Source organism: Apteryx rowi, unplaced genomic scaffold (genome assembly GCF_003343035.1).
Source record: "Apteryx rowi isolate R43461 unplaced genomic scaffold, aptRow1 scaffold_320, whole genome shotgun sequence".
NCBI classification, from domain to species: domain Eukaryota; kingdom Metazoa; phylum Chordata; class Aves; order Apterygiformes; family Apterygidae; genus Apteryx; species Apteryx rowi.
In genome coordinates this window covers 358,892-375,751 of record NW_020449642.1, presented here as the reverse complement: position 1 = coordinate 375,751, position 16,860 = coordinate 358,892, and the positions used below count along the sequence as shown (strand labels likewise).

Here is a 16,860-nt window from a genome sequence, read left to right as displayed (position 1 = left end):
TATCATGAATTACATGGCAATTTAATTAATAGGCAGGAAGGGACTTTGGCCCGCAAGCTCTTGTTAGGAAAATGTACGGTGCAATTACAGTCCAGTGCTTCACTCACTAGCAGTAAAGCATCCGTTTCGCTCTGGGTGTCTTGCCGTGTCTCCAGACTTGTTGGGCGTTTTTGCAAAGCAGCCCTGTTTGGCCACACTGAAACCGCAGGGGATGATGAACTCCAAGGAACTGAAGCCTAGGCRTCCATGGATGTTGAATGTTACACATCCGACCTGGAGCAGTGCTCCCCTTTGCCAGCATGTGCTGTATATCTCATTTATTTGTGAATGCAGGGAAAAATGACAGGTCAACAGGAGTGGGGCTTTGATTGATTTCCAGCAGGGACTGGCTTGGACAGTCAGGGTTTGTATTTCGGCAAAGCTCTGGAATGGCCAAACCCTCCTGAAGAGGACTGCAATCCTCTGCTTCTCTCCCCAGTGTCATTAAAAGGGGGGTTCCTGCCGTGGAGACGGGAAGGTGACTTGTGCTGCTCGGGCAGGCGTCGAAGGGTTAAACCAGCTGAGAGGGCTCACAGGCTCTGCAAGAGCAGCGGCTGCCGGCGATGCCAAAACGTCGAACTCTGCCTGACTGACAAATTTCAGGTCCGGTGATGGATGGGCAGCAGGGAGCCTGCACAAGGGCAATCCATATGTCCTTCGTGGTGCTGGAAAGTCCTGGAGGGGAGAGGGGAAGGGAGGTCTGGGGTTTTCAGTCGGGTAGCTGGCGCTTAGGGCTCTTCAGAAACCCTTAGAGCATTTATTTTTCCAAATTGATTCCTCTAGGAGATTCAGTTTGTGGTAAAGTGCTCTCTTCCTAAAGCTGGTGCATCCCAAGGGAAACATGAATTAAAAATTATTATTTGCACAGTGTAGTAGAAGTGTGAATTACAAAAGCAACCAGGAGGCATGTCTGGAAATAATAGTTCTCTTGCCTTCTTCTGTTTTTTCCTGCTAAGGAATTAAATATTATTTAAAAAATAAAAGCAGTAGCTCTCAGATCATGTTTCATATGGGCCTAATAGATGGGGTGTCCCCTGCTGCCTTCCCTTCCAAAAGGCAGCATGAACTTTGGAGGTAAGGTGAAGTGGCCAAAGAGATCTCCCATCCCTCAGTTGCTGACCCCTCCCTCCATGCACTTGACCCAAATTAATAAAGAAGGCAGGACAAAACATACGGTTTCTCTGAATCCCTTAAACTGGACATCAGAATGGAGGGCAAACCTTGGAAATACAGCCTGCTAATTTTAATATCCCCATTGCTGGTTGGCCTACATTGTGCTGACTTTTTCCCACATTCGGATCACTTGGTGAACTACTAGGGTGTTAAAGTCCTCATAAATTACGTCCACGAGGAGGCCTTCCAGTGTGATTTAAAGGCAGTCATCATAGCAGAACATTTTTGTAGGAGGACATGCTGATGGGTGGAAAAGTGCCTTGCGCCGAGTTATTCATCAAAGGCTGTTTTTCCACACTGCCAATGCAAGGGGATGAGGCAGCGCAAAGAAGGGATGGCGGCTGCTTCTGTAGCCCTTGGCTTCTCACCTCCATCGGTTCCCATCTTCCTCCCCAGTGCTAACTATGCTTCGTCGTCACATCAGCATCTTGCTTTGGCTCCCTGTCCATCTGGGAGCAACTGAACACAGATACAGTTGGGATAACGGCTTGCTTGCACTGCAAGCGGTCCCCTGACAAATGTCCTTTGGTGATTAAAATTTTACCTTCCTATTTATATGTAAATATGAAACAAAAACAAAAATATTTTCTGTTTAATTTCTGGGGTTTTCTATTTAACTTCCTGGCATTTAATGTATTTGAGATGTTGGCAACCACTGGCTCAGGACGAGCCTGGACTGTCTCTCTTTGTGTCTGGGTTAGAAAAAATTAAGAGTTCCGAGATTTTTTTAATATAAGTCTGGATGGAAGAATTTCTGAAAGACGTTGAGCCTGAAGATGTAGTTGTTATGTTAAAAGCTGATTGGGTTGTTATGAGAAATATTCGAGCGTCCCTCTTTCATACTCCCCTGATGAGTTCGCTTACTGTAGTGGGAGAGGCAAGAGGTGTATTTTGTGGGTCTCTAAAGCCAGCACAGACACAGTGTCCATTAAGAAAGTGCACATTTCCTGCCTGTGCTTACTTCATATGCAGGCTGAAAGCGTGTTCTGCAAATGCCGCTCTAAGATGGAAATCCAAAGGTGCCAAGAGCATGTTCTATTTGGGAATATATACTGCCTTCTGCTCCCTCTTTACACAGATGAAATCCTCTGCAAGTTCAGTAGGGTTAAACTGTTGCATTTACAGAAATGAGTGAAGTACACATCTACAAGCATTATCTCATTCTTGGAGCRTGGGCAAAAAGGTGGACCCAGAAGAGGACCTGGTGGGAATGAACAACGCTCTTTTGTTTTCTTTCATTTTCTTTTTCCTTTGATATCCCTGTGCATCATGCTCATGTGAATTGTAGTCTCCTGTATCACACTTGCGTATTCCTCCCCGGTCCCTGGCTGTAATATTGTGAGGATCTTTGTCATTGCCACTAGGAGAAGTTGCCAAGTGCTGCCTGAGAAAGAGGATTTTTCATTTCTGTACAAACTCTGCAAGTTTGTTCACAGCAGAAACAATTACGGTAGTTTTTCCTGAGTTACTCTGCTGTCTTGACTCACGACCCAGATGTTGGCTGGTTTCCCCATAGATTGTTTTAAGGTAATGTCCATGATTATGGAATGAAGGAAGGCTGTGAGGAAGAGGAGTTTTTTATATTTGATAGTTAACCCTTGAGACCTGTCCCACTTTGAGCGGGAGGTTGCGTTAGAGACCTCCGGGGCGCTTCCCATCTCACCATGCAGTTGGTTATTTGTGCTCTTAGGGAGGTGCAGGGGTTTTCACTTCCTTCACACACTCATCTCTAGGTAATGTCSAAGTGACTGTACAGAAAGGACAAAATAGCAAGGAAGCAGCGCCTGTAATATGAATACTAATGCAGAGTGTAGCTGTTCCCAGTTCCAAGATCTGCCACCTGATGTTTAGCTGCTGGGAAGGAAAATCCTAGTTTTAGTGAGTATGAAAGCGTTAAGGTTCRCTGTCGCGCCGACGCACCAAGCCAAGCAGTGCTGGTTATTTGCCGTCTGTTCAAACTGCTGAGCACGTTTGAGAATACATAGGGGAGACGTTGTGGTCCAAGATTCAGCGTCCTTTAATGTGATGAATTACGCTCGGATCAGGAACCTTTAAACTCTGCAGGTTTTGTTCTTCCCTCTGATACCTAACCGTAGCTCCTGTTGGCTTCGGTAGGGGTTTTGTATATCAGGTGATAAATCTCTCAGTTTATTTTCTCACACTGTATGTTTGGTTCTAAAAAAGGGAACTGCACTAGCATTTCATACAAGCTTTTTTGTGAATTCGTAAGATTAGAAGTTTTGCCTGTTGTGCTAGAATAGGCAATTAAATATTTTGGGCAAGATGCTGAAAAAGCGTCTGTTCACAGGGTGGTTGCGTGTGTAGGAGGGCTGACGTACATCTTGGATCTTGAATTAGTGGCCCCAGAGAGAGCCCTGTCCCCAGGAGCAAGAGGAAACCCAAGTCCATAACGGGAAGGGTGGATGCTCTTTTCTAGAGCACAACGTTGCAGTATCTCGATTTCACGCAAGGATGTAAAGACCAAGATGTAACCACTTTTCCTTTGGAAATAACTTCTTCCCTTTGAAAATAAGCGGGGGGCCTGGTCTGAGGAGATGATTTGTTGGAGGGCAGGGGTGAGCTAGGGGGAGAGCAGGGTAGCTGCCCTGAAGCCCTTCTCTGCGTATTGCATGGGGGCAAAAACTCAAGGTGAAGAGCAGTGAGGTGGTCACAGCGGCTGATGGACTATTTATATGATGATAACTGTGTCTGTTGCCGACTCTATGAACCACATCCAACGGCATCTATTTCAGTGCCGAGGAGCCCTGACGGAGCACATTTTGATTAATAAATTATCCAGCACAAGGTGTGTGATGGGTTCCCCTTTCACATCTCGTGAAAGTCATTCGCTCTGAGTTCAGTGGCTCAGCAAGTCCAAGTCCTTTCGAGGGTGCAGTGCTCTGGGAAAAATGGCCCTTCACAGGGGGTGTGCGGGAAAATTGGCCTGTACAGGGGAAGCAGGCTCCCCTGGCTGACGGGTCRCTTTGCTAGAGATGGAGAATAGCTACATCTCTCCCTCCTCTGGTTTTGAACGATGCTCAAAGGCCAAAGGAGTAGGGAGGAAGGAGGAAACATCATTCTTTTTTTTTTTTTCTTCTGGGTTTGAGCCAGTATTTTTAATGGTCTTTTTAAACAGAGAGAGTTGGCTGAGGGCAATTAAACATTATGGTCCTCATCTATAAAACCCCTCGTTATAGCAGTGTTTCTCCAGAATGATGCCTATGTTACCATCCGTTCTTCAATGAGCCTGGAAAAACACTCTGAATGGGCTGTTGTGATCTGTCCCATTGCTTCTAATCCAGGGCCATCCATGTAGGTCCTTCCCTTTCCTTTGCTCTTGTCCCCGTACCCCAGAGGGGGAGCCCCCGCTTTCCCTCCTCCTTTTGCCTGAGAAACCTCTATCACRCCAAGAGAGTGGACTCGTGTTTCCTGAGCAACTCTGTTCCCTGCCAGATAAGAGAAATGAGTCTGCCAAAATGCACAAGTTATGGAATTACTATAATTTATCCCAATTATTGGGTGTTTGGGAAAGCAGGCAGAACGGGCCTTCCAGGGAGGGACTGGGCACCAGGTCTGATGTGCTGCTTCCTGAGGACGGCGTTGTGGGCATGTGGTGCGGTTTTGCTTGCAAGGGGTAACTGGGTTTCTTTTTTGGGGCACTCCTAGGCTTCTTGTGGACTTGGTGAATGTTTTTCCTTATGCCTTGTCGGTTTGCCCTTATTGTCAGTGATTTTCAGTGGCACTCTTCTATTTATTCAAATTTTTGTCCTAAGGTTTGTCCTTTTTTTTATTCTCATTTTTCCTCCAGCTCTTTGAGTATTTAAAAGCATTGTGTACTCTGCTTTTCTTCTCACTCTGTTCTCTTTTACCACTTGTTCTTTCCCTTCCCTTCTTCCTTCCGTGAGTCCCCATCCTTTTAATTTCTGCCCCATCTCCTATTCGCACTCAGTCTCCTCTGGGTCCGTCGCCCCCTGCTCCTCTGGATCCCTGGGATGCCTGGACCGGGAGGGCCTCGGTGGTGGCAATGGGTCTCCTTCCCTTCCAGGACACGGAGGGGCCGGGAACGATGGAGCAAGCAGTGTTAACGCAGTGGAGCAGACAAACCGCTTGAAAGCCATCAGCCGGTGTTGCTGTCTGCACAGTCAGCCGCGGACTAAGCTGCACTTAACCCGGGCTGGGATTTTTTGCTGGGTCAGGAGGCTGATGGAGACATAAGCAGAGAGCAAGGGGTGAAGGAGGAATTATATAGAGATGGAGGGGCGGACAGAGTGAGAGACTGAGTGGCTTGGGGAGTGAAAAGGAAGATTGGCTTTTTTTTCCCCCTTTTTATTTCCTTGCTATGAGAAAGGTGAAGAAATGTGAAGATAATTAGAGAGATTTTTCCAAAGAAAGCGTCTCCTGGGAATTTGCATTGTTCTGTAGTGAGAGTACTTCACCGGGGATCCTTGGTCAGAGGAAGAACGAATTGACGGCTGAAGAGGCATTGTAGAGGAAATTATGAAAGGACTCTGACTGACGAGTTTGGAAACACCTCTTTCCATTCTGAGGCTAATTTGCAAAGCCTGGCAATTCTTTGCTAGCAGAAAGGTGCCCCAGAGGGCATCAGATGCATATCTTTCATATGAACAGTGTTTGRGAAGCTGAGTTGAAGAAAAATCTCTGATGTGCAGCCTGTGAGTGTATTTGGGTCCCTAATTCATTTCTCTATCCTTCAAAAATGATGGTGGTCAAATATGAGACAAGTAACAATTTTTAGGATAGGAGTTCAGTGCCGTGTTTTGTCCTTTATGTCGAATATTTGGACCATGCCCTATTGACCTATTTCCACTAGAATGGTTTGGTCTATTGGTTAGCAGATCCCTATTAGCAGAAGAGTGTTTGGGGATTAAAAACATATTTTATTACGGTTTATATTAAGGGGAGTGTATCAAGATCACCCTGCTACATAAAATTTACGGTGGCAACCTGGCATCCTGGAGCATTTAAATGCTTTGCAGCACAGTTCGATATATCTTGTAGAGCGTCCTTCAAAGACGGTATCAGAAGAAGCCTCCTCGAGAGTCGGCCGTAAATTAAAGAGAAAAGGTGGGAAGCTGAGGCTAAAGGAGGGGAATTGGCTGAAGGAGGAGCCTAGAGGTCTTCCTGCGCGGCAGCAGAAGTTGGGCAAAAGAAAGGTAAAGGGGGTGTTTTCCCTGCCCCGCTCGGGGCGAGCAAACCCCGTAGCGTGGTGCAGAGGCCCGGGGTGGGAGCAGGTGACGAGGACCCGGGAAGGCAGGGAGGAAACGCCGTGCTGAGTTCAGAGGTGGGAAACCAGCCGCGGTACCGACGTGGCCGCGAGCGGCGGGGCGCCTGCCGCGGGGCTTTGCTCTCCTTGGTAGGACGGTCTTGCGGAGGCCCAAGGCTCTCCACTCGCCTCGAGTGCCAGGGCCTACGGGAGAAAATGAAGCCTGCGGTTTTGGTTTTCCTCGTCAAGGAGCGAGGTAACACGTAGCGAGGACATTTTTGACAGGGTCAGTTGGGGGACGCTCCGTTCGTGGAACTAGATTCCTYGCGTTTTCGGCTCTCTGTTTCCTTCCGCACGCTCGGCTGGAGGAGCTGGCCTCCTCGCAGCGGGGCTCGAGGTGGGGGCGCCTGGGCCAGGCGGGTCAGTGGCACGCGGCGGAGCTGCCTCTCCGTGTTYGCTTGTTTACTTCCTACGCGCTGCCTTTCTCCGCGGGGCCGCAGGCGGAGCAGGCGGAGCGGGGGCGGCGAAGCAGCCGTGAGGCGGGAGGCCCGAGGCCGAGCGGCTCGCGAGGAGGCCGCGGCGCTKGGCGTCCCCCTCGGAGAGGCGCCGCCCCGCGGGGAGCGAAGCCGTCGGCGTCTCCCGACGACCCGCCGCTAATGTCTGCGGTAGAGCCGCGCCAGTTCGTTAAGCCGGATAGCGGTCAGCGGGCCGTTTCGGGTGGAGAGGAGAGAGGGCCGAGGGCGGAAACGGGTGGCTCTCGGTGATGGCCCGCCTGAGGGGAAGACGTAAGGGCTCAGAAACGGGGGAGAAAGGCGGTGTTGCAGCTGGGGTTCGGCCAGCAGGGAGGGCGTTGGACAGGGCAGCGCCGCGTCCGGGGGTTCCGGCCATCCGGAGGGAGGCGCAGGAGTCCCGCAGGAGGCCTGAGCATCGAGGAGATTAAACGGGGGATCAGAAGGGAGTGAGGGGGATGCTGAGCGACGGAAAACAGCTTTGGTGACAGCAGATTTGTCTTGCGGTTCGCTTCCAGGGAAATGACAAATGCTGTGTGTGTTTCTTTCGTGCGCAGATATACTGAGAAGATGGGCTTTTTTTTTATTTGCAGCTGGGATGAATGTAACATGCTGGCGGTGCCGCCTCGCTCTTGTTCGGGGCTGGCGTGAGGAGCTCCCGCACGGCGCGAGACGGGCAGGGCAGCGGTGCGGGCGCCCATCTGCCTGGGGCTAATCGCCTTGTTCATCACTAATTTAGCAGCCGCTGGGGATGTGGCAGGCCGGCATCGGATATCCCCGGCTCCGCAGAACAACTGCCGGCTTTTGTCTGGCTGACAAAAAGAGAGAGCACCTGAGGCCGCCGCAAGGGCATCCCCCGCGCGCGACATTCATCTCTTCGGCGTCTGCTGGCCGTGAGACGCAAGCGCCGTCTGAGCCGTCGCTCGGTGTCTCGTTCTGGGGGGGGGGGAAGCGAGAAGGGGATGCTCTCTGGGTGCAACACAGCCCTCTGTAATGCCGCTCCCAAACAAGGACCAGCGCAGAGGCCGGATCCGTGAGCTGGATCTCTTGCGGAAAGGTCTCCCCGGCAAGGGAGACAAAGAGGCTGCAGGGTTGATGGAGCAATGAGGAGGTCCTGCTCCGCAAGGGAGAGGGAAGCTGAGGTCAGGGGAACGTGTCAGGGCAGCGGGGTCTGGGTATCGGCTTGCAAGGAGGAGTTGTTTGGAGGTGAGCACCTGGGTTCAGCCCTGGTGTCAGCTGTGGAGCTAGACCGTGGAGATAACACGCTGCACCAAGAGGCAGCAGGGAGGCCTCAGTTCTCCTCAGGTACCTGAGATGCCATTTTGGGAGCCATGTGGCCTCAGCTTTCTCTTTACCTAGAGCAAGGAGAGGTCTCTGGGGAGTGAGAGCTCCTCCTCGGGGCACCCAAACCGCCCTCTGGAGCCTCCTCTCTCCCTGCCGTGCTACAGAGGGATGGATCCCAAGGGTGACCACGTTCCTCGTCTAGACCCTGAAGCTGTGCGGGATGAGCCCAGGCCAGAGTGTGCCACTGCGCTTTGGCATTGCGTTACTGCCCTCTTGGGCTACCTCAGTGCTGCCGGCAGGTGAGTTTGGGATGGGGCTAGCTCTGCTCGTCCTTTAGGTCCTGGCCATCATCCCGCACCACGAACCGGGCACAGCAGCCATGCGAACACAGTTGCTCTCCCTCCGTGCAGCGTCTGCTGACTGCTGAGGGGCCAAGCACAGGCGCGTGCCTGCCTATATGTGCTGACATCTCAATCGGCAGAGGAGCGGATGTGCAGACAAAAGGGAAGAATACATTTACATTTTAACCAAAACCCTTTGAAATTCTTCCACTGCCTGCAGCGTTTGCGACGTTATCGGCTCTCGGAAGGAAAGCATTACTTTAAGCCCTGAGCTGGGGCAGGTGAGAGGAGGAGAAAACCATTACAGCCATTAAATTTCAAAGCACATTGAGATCAGGTGGAAGGTATGGAGCGTCCACRGCAATCTGTGGCCCACTTGGGGCTSCTCGCCTTGCAACAGGTCCGCTTTCTTAAAACGCCTCTTTCCAGCRTTGTGTCTGGTCATCTATGGAGACGGGCAGGGGAAAGAGGCTTGTGTCCTCCTGCTTCCTTCTCACGTTACCTCTAGGTGGGTGAACGTTTTCACACTGACTCTTATTTTTGTCAGGTAACACCAACAGCATCTTTGCACTGGACTACATCAGTGGAGCCTTAACCCTGAATGGGCCGCTGGACCGAGAAAACCCGTTGTACAGCTCTGGATTCATCCTCACAGTGAAGGTGAGAGCTCCTCCGCCCAGGARACGCACTGGCCCAGCCGGTCAGGGAGGGCACCCAGCCGAGCCCCCTTTGGGAAGGTGGCAGGGTCATTTTCGGTGCTCGAGGGTGCCCTACCTGGCCTCCAGCTGTTACCCCATAGACCTCCCTTCAGTCCTCAGTCTCAGATTGCCTGAAATGTCTACGTTCAGGCCACTGAATTGTGTCCAAGGTTGCTATCAAAAAACCAGGGAGCATTTTGCCACTTCAGTGGGCGCCGGTAGGGCAGGGCAGCGTGTGCATCTGCCGTGCCCAGGTATGCACAGGGAGGGGGGAAACCAAAAGTTGCCTCGTTAAAGAAAGTGCGCTGGAGCGTGGCGTTTTAGCACCACGGGGCCCACCTGAGAACGGCTCCCCATCTYCAATCACGGCCCCTTAATTAAAATCAATACCAAGCTGGGCAGCTAGTTGGAAACGCATTTAGAAGTATAGATTCTGCTGGGCTGGGGTGGGGGAAAATCAGTGCCGTAGGAAGGGTCATTGATTGGGAGGGCAGCAGCCAGTGCTGCGTGAGTGCAGATCACCTCCGTGTTATGGAAAGAGCAGTGCTTTGTCAGGCAAAGGGACAGGAATTTACCCTTCATGGTCCCAGGCACAGGTCTTAGTGTGGGGCTTTATGCATGGATCCGTCCTTGGAACCTCTTGGGTTTGGGTTTTCTGTTTTATATTCAGTAGAAATTGAGGGAGGGAGAAAGGGAACATAAGTATGTTGTCTGTTTTTAATAGGGCCAAAAATATCTGTGTAATCTTGGAAAGGTTTGTGAACTTGACAACTTGCCCGTTTTCCCAACTGCATTATAATATAGTTCCGACTATGTTATGTGGCTTGGTCTAACAGATTATATTTCCTCTCCCCACAAACCTTGCATCACTCCTGCAAATGCCAGCTTGCTGTGGCCCACACCCTGAACCCAAAATGTTCTCTGCTGTTCTCACCCTGGAGCACTCAGTGAAAATACAGCTGGGTTTCTCCTTGTTCAGATCAGTGTGTTCTGCTGTTGTGTGCAGAAGTGGTGAATAGCAATGAGCCATGTGGGTCGTGTTAGTGCGCTTTTCTATACCCACAGCGAAACGAGATTATCCAAAGGACAAGAGGAGGGACTCTGCTTGAAAATATCGTTCACAAGTTTTGCTTCTCTGGCAATAAAATCTGCACTCTTTCCGTTTGGGAAAGAAAAACCAAAGTCCTTCTTGAGACAGAGGTGTGATACGGAGTCATGACTCAGCTCTGTGTATTTAGACACGTGTTGCCAAGCCTATTTTAAGTTACAAATCTTGTTTTCCTGTATTGTCCTAGTTTTCTGTCCCCCTAATAGTACTGCTGCAGTTAGCTCAGTGCCTGGGCTCTCCTCAGGAGAGGACAGAGGAGAAAGTCGGAGTGCTGGTTGCCCCATTGCAGTGTCCCCTGCATCTAGCAAGGCAACTTTTTGCATGTTGAAAAATGTTTTTAAATGCTTGCTGCAGAGAAAGCACCTGCTCTCTAACATCCTCCAGTGGGAGGCTGTATCATGATGACCTGTTGCGTGACAGGGACAAGTGAGAACTCAGCCAGCCCTCGCAAGGAGGATGCTAAACTCCTGGCAAGGGAGCCGATTTTGCAGGAGTGATGTGTGTCTGAAGCATGGGCAATGGAAGAATTGGGCAGGAAGGTCAAAGTCCCTGTGAATATTAATGGCATCACCTGTGTGGGAAGGTGCCTAAGATTAAGGGATGGGACAGAACCAAATGAACATCCTTCCTTGGCAAAGCAGAGGAAACAAAAGCCATTGCAGCCTCTAATGGCATCACGGTGACACACACATTCCTGCTTACGTCTTGGTCGGGTCCCGCAGMACACACAACATGAAGCACAAGGAAAGACTCTTATTTCCATTGACTTTGTCTCAGCAGCAGTGATCAACTGTGCTTTTCTGTAGTGTCTCTACCCAGTGGCTGCTGGTCTTTTTGCGTTTTTTTTTTTAAACATTTGTTCTTTGAAAAATAAAGGCTGTCCTGGTGCTTTCTGTCCTTGCAGGGGACAGAGCTGAACGATGACCGCACACCCTCCAACGCCACTGTCACCACCACCTTCAACATCCTAGTCATTGACATCAATGACAACGCGCCTGAGTTCAACAGCTCCGAGTACAGCGTGGCCATCCCCGAGCTAGCCCAGGTGGGCTTTGCCCTCCCTCTCTTCATCCAGGTGCAGGACAAAGACGAGGTGAGACACCACCAGGAATGCCTAAGTCTGCTGTCTGCTTAGTCACCCTTCATGTCCCTGTGCTTGGTTTCCTGTGTCCTCCATCCCCTGCCCCGGTGCTTGCTGTGCATCCCTTGTAAGGTAGCACTGGTGTGTTTGGGGAGTGCAGGGGAACATGTGCCACTGATTAATCTGCCATGGGGTGCACGGTTATATCATGATACCATTTTTTTTTCAGCTCTTATTGCTGCCATTGCTGCACTTGCTCAGTCCCCCGAGCACAAATACGGGGTGTGCTTTAATACAGGGAGGATTGCGGGCTCCGTGAGAGCCAGAACATAGGATTGTGTGAGATACCAATTCTTCCCTGCTTTTTAGAGTGCCCTGTGGGCAATCACAACACTTCCTTCTGCCAGTCCATTTGAGAAAGGGAGGAGATTTTCCGGTGGGCTCTCCACAGGCCTGCCAGCCCTGGGGAGCAGAGTGCCGCCATGGGCTCAGCACCCATCCATGGTGCTTCGGGGCCAAAAGCAGTGTGCCAACAGGGCTTTGTCAGCGTGAGGCAGAAAGCCCGGGGCAGTTAATTCCTTGATGTCGCTCCTACAGCCCATACTCAGCTTCTGTCAGTCTTTCTGGTTTCTTTTATTTCCTTTTTCTATTTTAAATGCTGGAATGAAGCACTAACCCTGTTTCGGGATAGGGAAGAGGCTGTGCCTCTTAATACAGAGCAGTACTCCTGCAGCTGGGGAGGGGGAAGAAATGACCGCATCCTCTCTGCCCCAACACCAATGGGTGCTGTTGCTGTCGGAGGATGGTGTTAAGAGCGTCCCGCAAGTGTGGAGCTGTAGGAAGCCTGAGGATGGATGAATGTAGTGATTCTCAAGGTATCGATTAGAGTTGAGAAGAAGGAGATCTCACGTGGCTCACAGACCCTCCCTGGGAAGCTGCTGTGGCTGAGGCAGCCCTTTGATCCGCTAATCCAAGTCCTCTCGGTCCCCCTGGTAAAGAGAGCRGAGCAGAAATGAATGCGGGGCACAGCAAGCTCGCCAGCAGCCAGGGACTTTGACAGACCCACATGGGAGGAAATCACTGCAGCCCCTCGCGACTTGTGTCCCATTTGGCGGCATCTTGCCCTCTCCTCGCGGTATGGTGATGATCCGGAGGTTGGCAGCAGGGTGTCCATGTGCCCTGTGCCRTGCCCTATATAACCTTATGCTGCGAGTAGCAAACTCAGCGCGTGGTTCCTAGAGGCCTGCTGGGGTGAGGGATTGGGATACCGGCTTTCTTGCTAAAAATGAACTGCTTGCTGTTTGCAGTCACCCCTGTAACATTGGCCGGTAGCATTACAGGCTTGTTCTTTCGCCGTGTTAATGCAGCTCCTATTTATTACACGCTGGCCTGGTCCACTTAGGAATTCCATTATGTTTTCCAGCCCTAGGGTTACAGTCTTCAATTATTCTTACTATTTGACTTGTGCAGTTCATGTCTTGCTTCTTCGGTGCTGGTACCCTGCAACCATGCCACGCTGCGTGGTGTCTGCTTTAAAGAAGTGCTGACACCTCATGGCGAGCCGTCTCAGATCTCTTTGAAAGGCTCTGGCTTCTCTGCCCRCAGGCTCCCGCTACTCCTGTTCCTCTTCAGGCTGTGGCAAGAGACAAGGGAAGGATGCTCGGCAGAATAAACGGCATCGTTATGATGTTTTTCTTTTCCTGACACTTAGGTAAACTAAGTGCTAATGCTGAGGAATGCAAAACAAAACATCTTCCCCCCCCTGCCCCGCCAAGACCCAATGGGTTGATTAAACTGTGCATCTTCTAAAAAGTGGTGAATTATCATTTGTGGTTGAAAGACAGAGGTTGCTTTTGCTAGTTTGAAATGACAGATTTGCCTTTCCCCCAGGCCAGGATGCAACGCACTGAGTCTTGTAAAACCTCACTGAAATCCCTGTTTTTCAAGTGAAGTGATTATGACACAGAACTAATAATCTACTTGTGACATGATGTCACCATCAGAGAGTTATGAGTTCAGCCTGGAGAGGTGCAGATGAGCTATTAAGCAGATAAAAAAGACTGTTTTTTCTTGAAAATGTCAATTACTAATAAGGAAGATATGGATATGACAGATACTTAGGATGGTTTCTGAATACAATCATTGTCATGCTTTCTGAGAGATGTCAGCAGATCAGAGCTTGAAGGACGTTGTAGCACTTCTGTTTATGCCAAAAGAATGAAGGATCTGTCATTGTTTCTGGTTAAAAGCTCATTTTACTGAAGTGATTCCCATTCAGAAATTCACTTCAGCCTTTCAGGCTTTCYAATTTTAAAATGGGAGAAAAAAAATAGTCTCACGTTCCTGATAGTATGAGCAAAAATAGACTCATTCTTTTGGCTTCTGAAATATTTCTTTAACCTCGTGCAATTTCCCCAGGTGAATTGGTTGGGATTTTTAAAACTGCTGAGAGAGGGCCTCTTGTATTATGAAAATCTGAGGGAGTTTTACTGTACGTGTGTATGGAAATGGTCGTATTAGCACTGATTGCTTCTGAACCAGAGTATTATTTTCACTGATAAGGAGCACAGTAGAGCTGATGTCTTGGAATGTCTGGAGGGAGGAAAGTTAAAAGCAGTGGGTTTTTTTATGCACTGTGCTGTTGTGGATCTTTCTTATTTCCCCYGGTGGACACTTGCCTCTTACCCTGTCTGCGTGTAGCAACTGGATTAACCATCCACTGTGGAAAAAAAAAAATGTATGGGGGGCAAATCCAGGTAGTGAAAAGGCCGTATACTAAATGCAGGTGCGAATAATACAGCAATCAGGGCACAAATCCGCCCTTTCTCCCAGGGATAGGTGGACATTCACATCCATAAAGCTGCATAAAGCTCCGTCCTGCCCCCAAGGTTGCCCGTCTGCAGTGGTCCCTGGGACAGCAAGGCTTGCTCTAGCACTCCTCGTGGGCAATGCATTTCTAAAAGTCCCAAGGCCCTCAACCTTTCAACAAACAGATATGGACACAGAAGAGAGTTGCCTGCTGCTGAAGGCCAGGTGCTGGAGAACCTCGTCAAAGTTGCCAGGTTTTTGTAAAGCAGCTAGATTGGGGCTGGCTAAGAGCTTCGGCCGAGGCGGCGCCGGACTCTCGCGACTGCTGCCGATGGAGGGCTGGGGAAGAGGAGCGCGTGGCATCAGCAGCGAGGAGGAAGGTCCTCGGGCAGAGAGGCAAGTGAGGGTGTGCCTGACAGAAGCGATTTTGCCACCGCAGCCTTCATGCTGGAGATGACATGATTCATTTGTAAAGGGGGCAGAGGAAAACACGAGGAGAATTATATGTGTCTCGGGGGGAAAGCTAAACAAATAAATGAGAGCAGATGGATAGAGACATGTGAAATCAGCTATATTCTTACAAAAAACATCTTGCTCGTATATATTTTGTCTCCTGTCTCCCAACCTGTGTCAGAGCCCCTTTGCAGTTTGGTTTCTTAAGCCAAACTTTGTTGCTGCTGTTTCGGGTCTTAAACTTTCTTTTGGCTTGTTGAGGTCCTACTTAGGTGGAGCAACCCCAGTCCAAACCCTGCTCTCCAGTGGGGTCCCTGGGGCCGTGTGGCTGCTGGACCTCATGGCATTTTAAAGTGGTGGGGCTTTGGTCTTTTTTTCTTCTGCTGTGTTTTGCACCAGGTTAAATGATTGCTTTTTGAAGGAGTTAGATGAAATGATTCAGCAGAGCACTTAAAAACGTATTTACATTGCTCAGAAGTCTGTGTTTGAAGCATATGCTTAATTTTGCCGCTGTGTTTCAGTGCTTCACTGGAGCTAGGTTGACATTAAGATCTCAGGCAAGGTATGTAATTTGGCTGCCGTCAAGACAAAACCAGTTACACTGAGACTGTCCACTGGAAATTCCCAGTTGCCATCGCTGTAGCATGGTCACAATTTAGCTCGAAGAGAAGACTTGCTCTGAACAAAGCGCTCAGAGCACTTCTGTGTACACAGAGAGATGTCCATCTTGGCCAGGAAGATAAGGTAAAAGCGATTAAGGCAATAGCAAATTTTATGACCTCTTTGTGTGTCTGGCACCCTGGGTTGGTGCATGCACTTGGAGCGCTTTTGGTGGTGGTTGTGCAGAAAAGCACCAAAAAAAGGGGACGTTAGCTCAAAGYGCTGCCCAGGCTGGGCAGAAGGGTTTGTGCGGGGGGAATAAGGTGGCTCTCTGCCGCACGGATTGCGCAGAGGCAGGAGTGGGAGCTTGCCGCTGGACGCGCGAGCCAGGAAAGGGAGCGTGGCGAGGGGAAAGCATCCCAAGAGCTGTGGTTGACCCCGGGGTGGATTCTGGGCATGGCCAGGCGGTGTTGAGCTGCGTTTGCCTATTTTCTCTGCAGGAAAGAAAGGCTGGAAAGAAATTGGCCTCTGATGAATTCCAGTAGATGCATGGCCCCAGTACCTGCCCCATATGAGTGATTTTCTGTCTTGAAGAGCAATTAGCAGGGGATTTGCACCTTCCCATGCTATCCTGTTGAGGTGGTCTCCGTTGCTTTTCCACTGCGAGTCCAGATTCAGCGTTGAACTCCTGTAGCTGCCAGCGTGCTGTCATAGTTGGGGGAGCAGAGGGAAGAGGGGGGTTTTATTTTCACCCCTGCTTTTTGCATTCCCTGAGGCCTCATCCAAAGCACTTGAATTCAGGGGAAATGGCTGCACAGGGTTTGCTTGGTTTGGGGCCCAGCCTTCTGTGAACCAAGAAAAAAGCATTAACCTCTGTGCGGCTGAGTTTCTCCCTTTGCTAGATAGGGAGCAAACCACTTGAGTACCTTTCTAAAGCTGTTTGAAAGCTGTTTGTGAAAGACTGTGGAAGTGTGAGCCTACATTCAAACAGACCCTTTGCAGGAGACTYCTGTATATATTCATATGCGCTCGCAGAAGTGGGGTTGGATTCCCCTCTCATTCACGTCGTGATAGATCAGCAGGGACGAATAAATCCGGTGCGTGAGACGGAAGATTAAAGCCTTGAATTACCCAGCTTTGCAGCAAGGTTTGTCTCCATGTTGAGAGCAAGAGCCCCTAGTTGTGCATAGGTTTGAGTTAATTCATAGGGYGGTTCAGCTAACACCTACCTGCTCCAAGGCTGGCTGAGGTGTCGGACACCTTTTAGGATATGCTGTTCCTATATAGCGACATGGCTTTACGTGGCRTTTCAGGGAGAAGGCAAGGATTTGGCAGCTGCGAGGCTGAAGAAAGATGTGGGTGCAATCACTGTGGGCTAACGAGGCTGTGGGGACGGGAGGGGGCAATGCTGGCCTGGGGCAGAGCCGGGGAAAGGAGGTGGCAAGGTGTTTGGGGCAYGCAGGAAGGTGCGATTTAGCCGTAGCCCGTCTTGAGGCAAGAGCGAGAGCAGGAGGAAAGGCATGTTTGCTCTCCGAGGGGGAC

At 50.2% G+C, this 16,860-nt stretch overlaps 1 protein-coding gene across 2 annotated transcripts in view; it reads left to right on the top strand.

Annotated features, from left to right (window-relative positions):
* The window catches only part of CDH23 (cadherin related 23), a 223,917-nt gene that overhangs the window by 105,071 nt on the left and 101,986 nt on the right, over positions 1–16,860 (top strand). For both annotated transcript variants that reach the window (XM_026071045.1, XM_026071044.1), the window contains exons 9-10: positions 9,118–9,230; positions 11,281–11,469. In XM_026071045.1, coding sequence (XP_025926830.1) covers positions 9,118–9,230; positions 11,281–11,469 — 302 coding nt within the window. The remainder of the gene's footprint in view (positions 1–9,117; positions 9,231–11,280; positions 11,470–16,860) is intronic.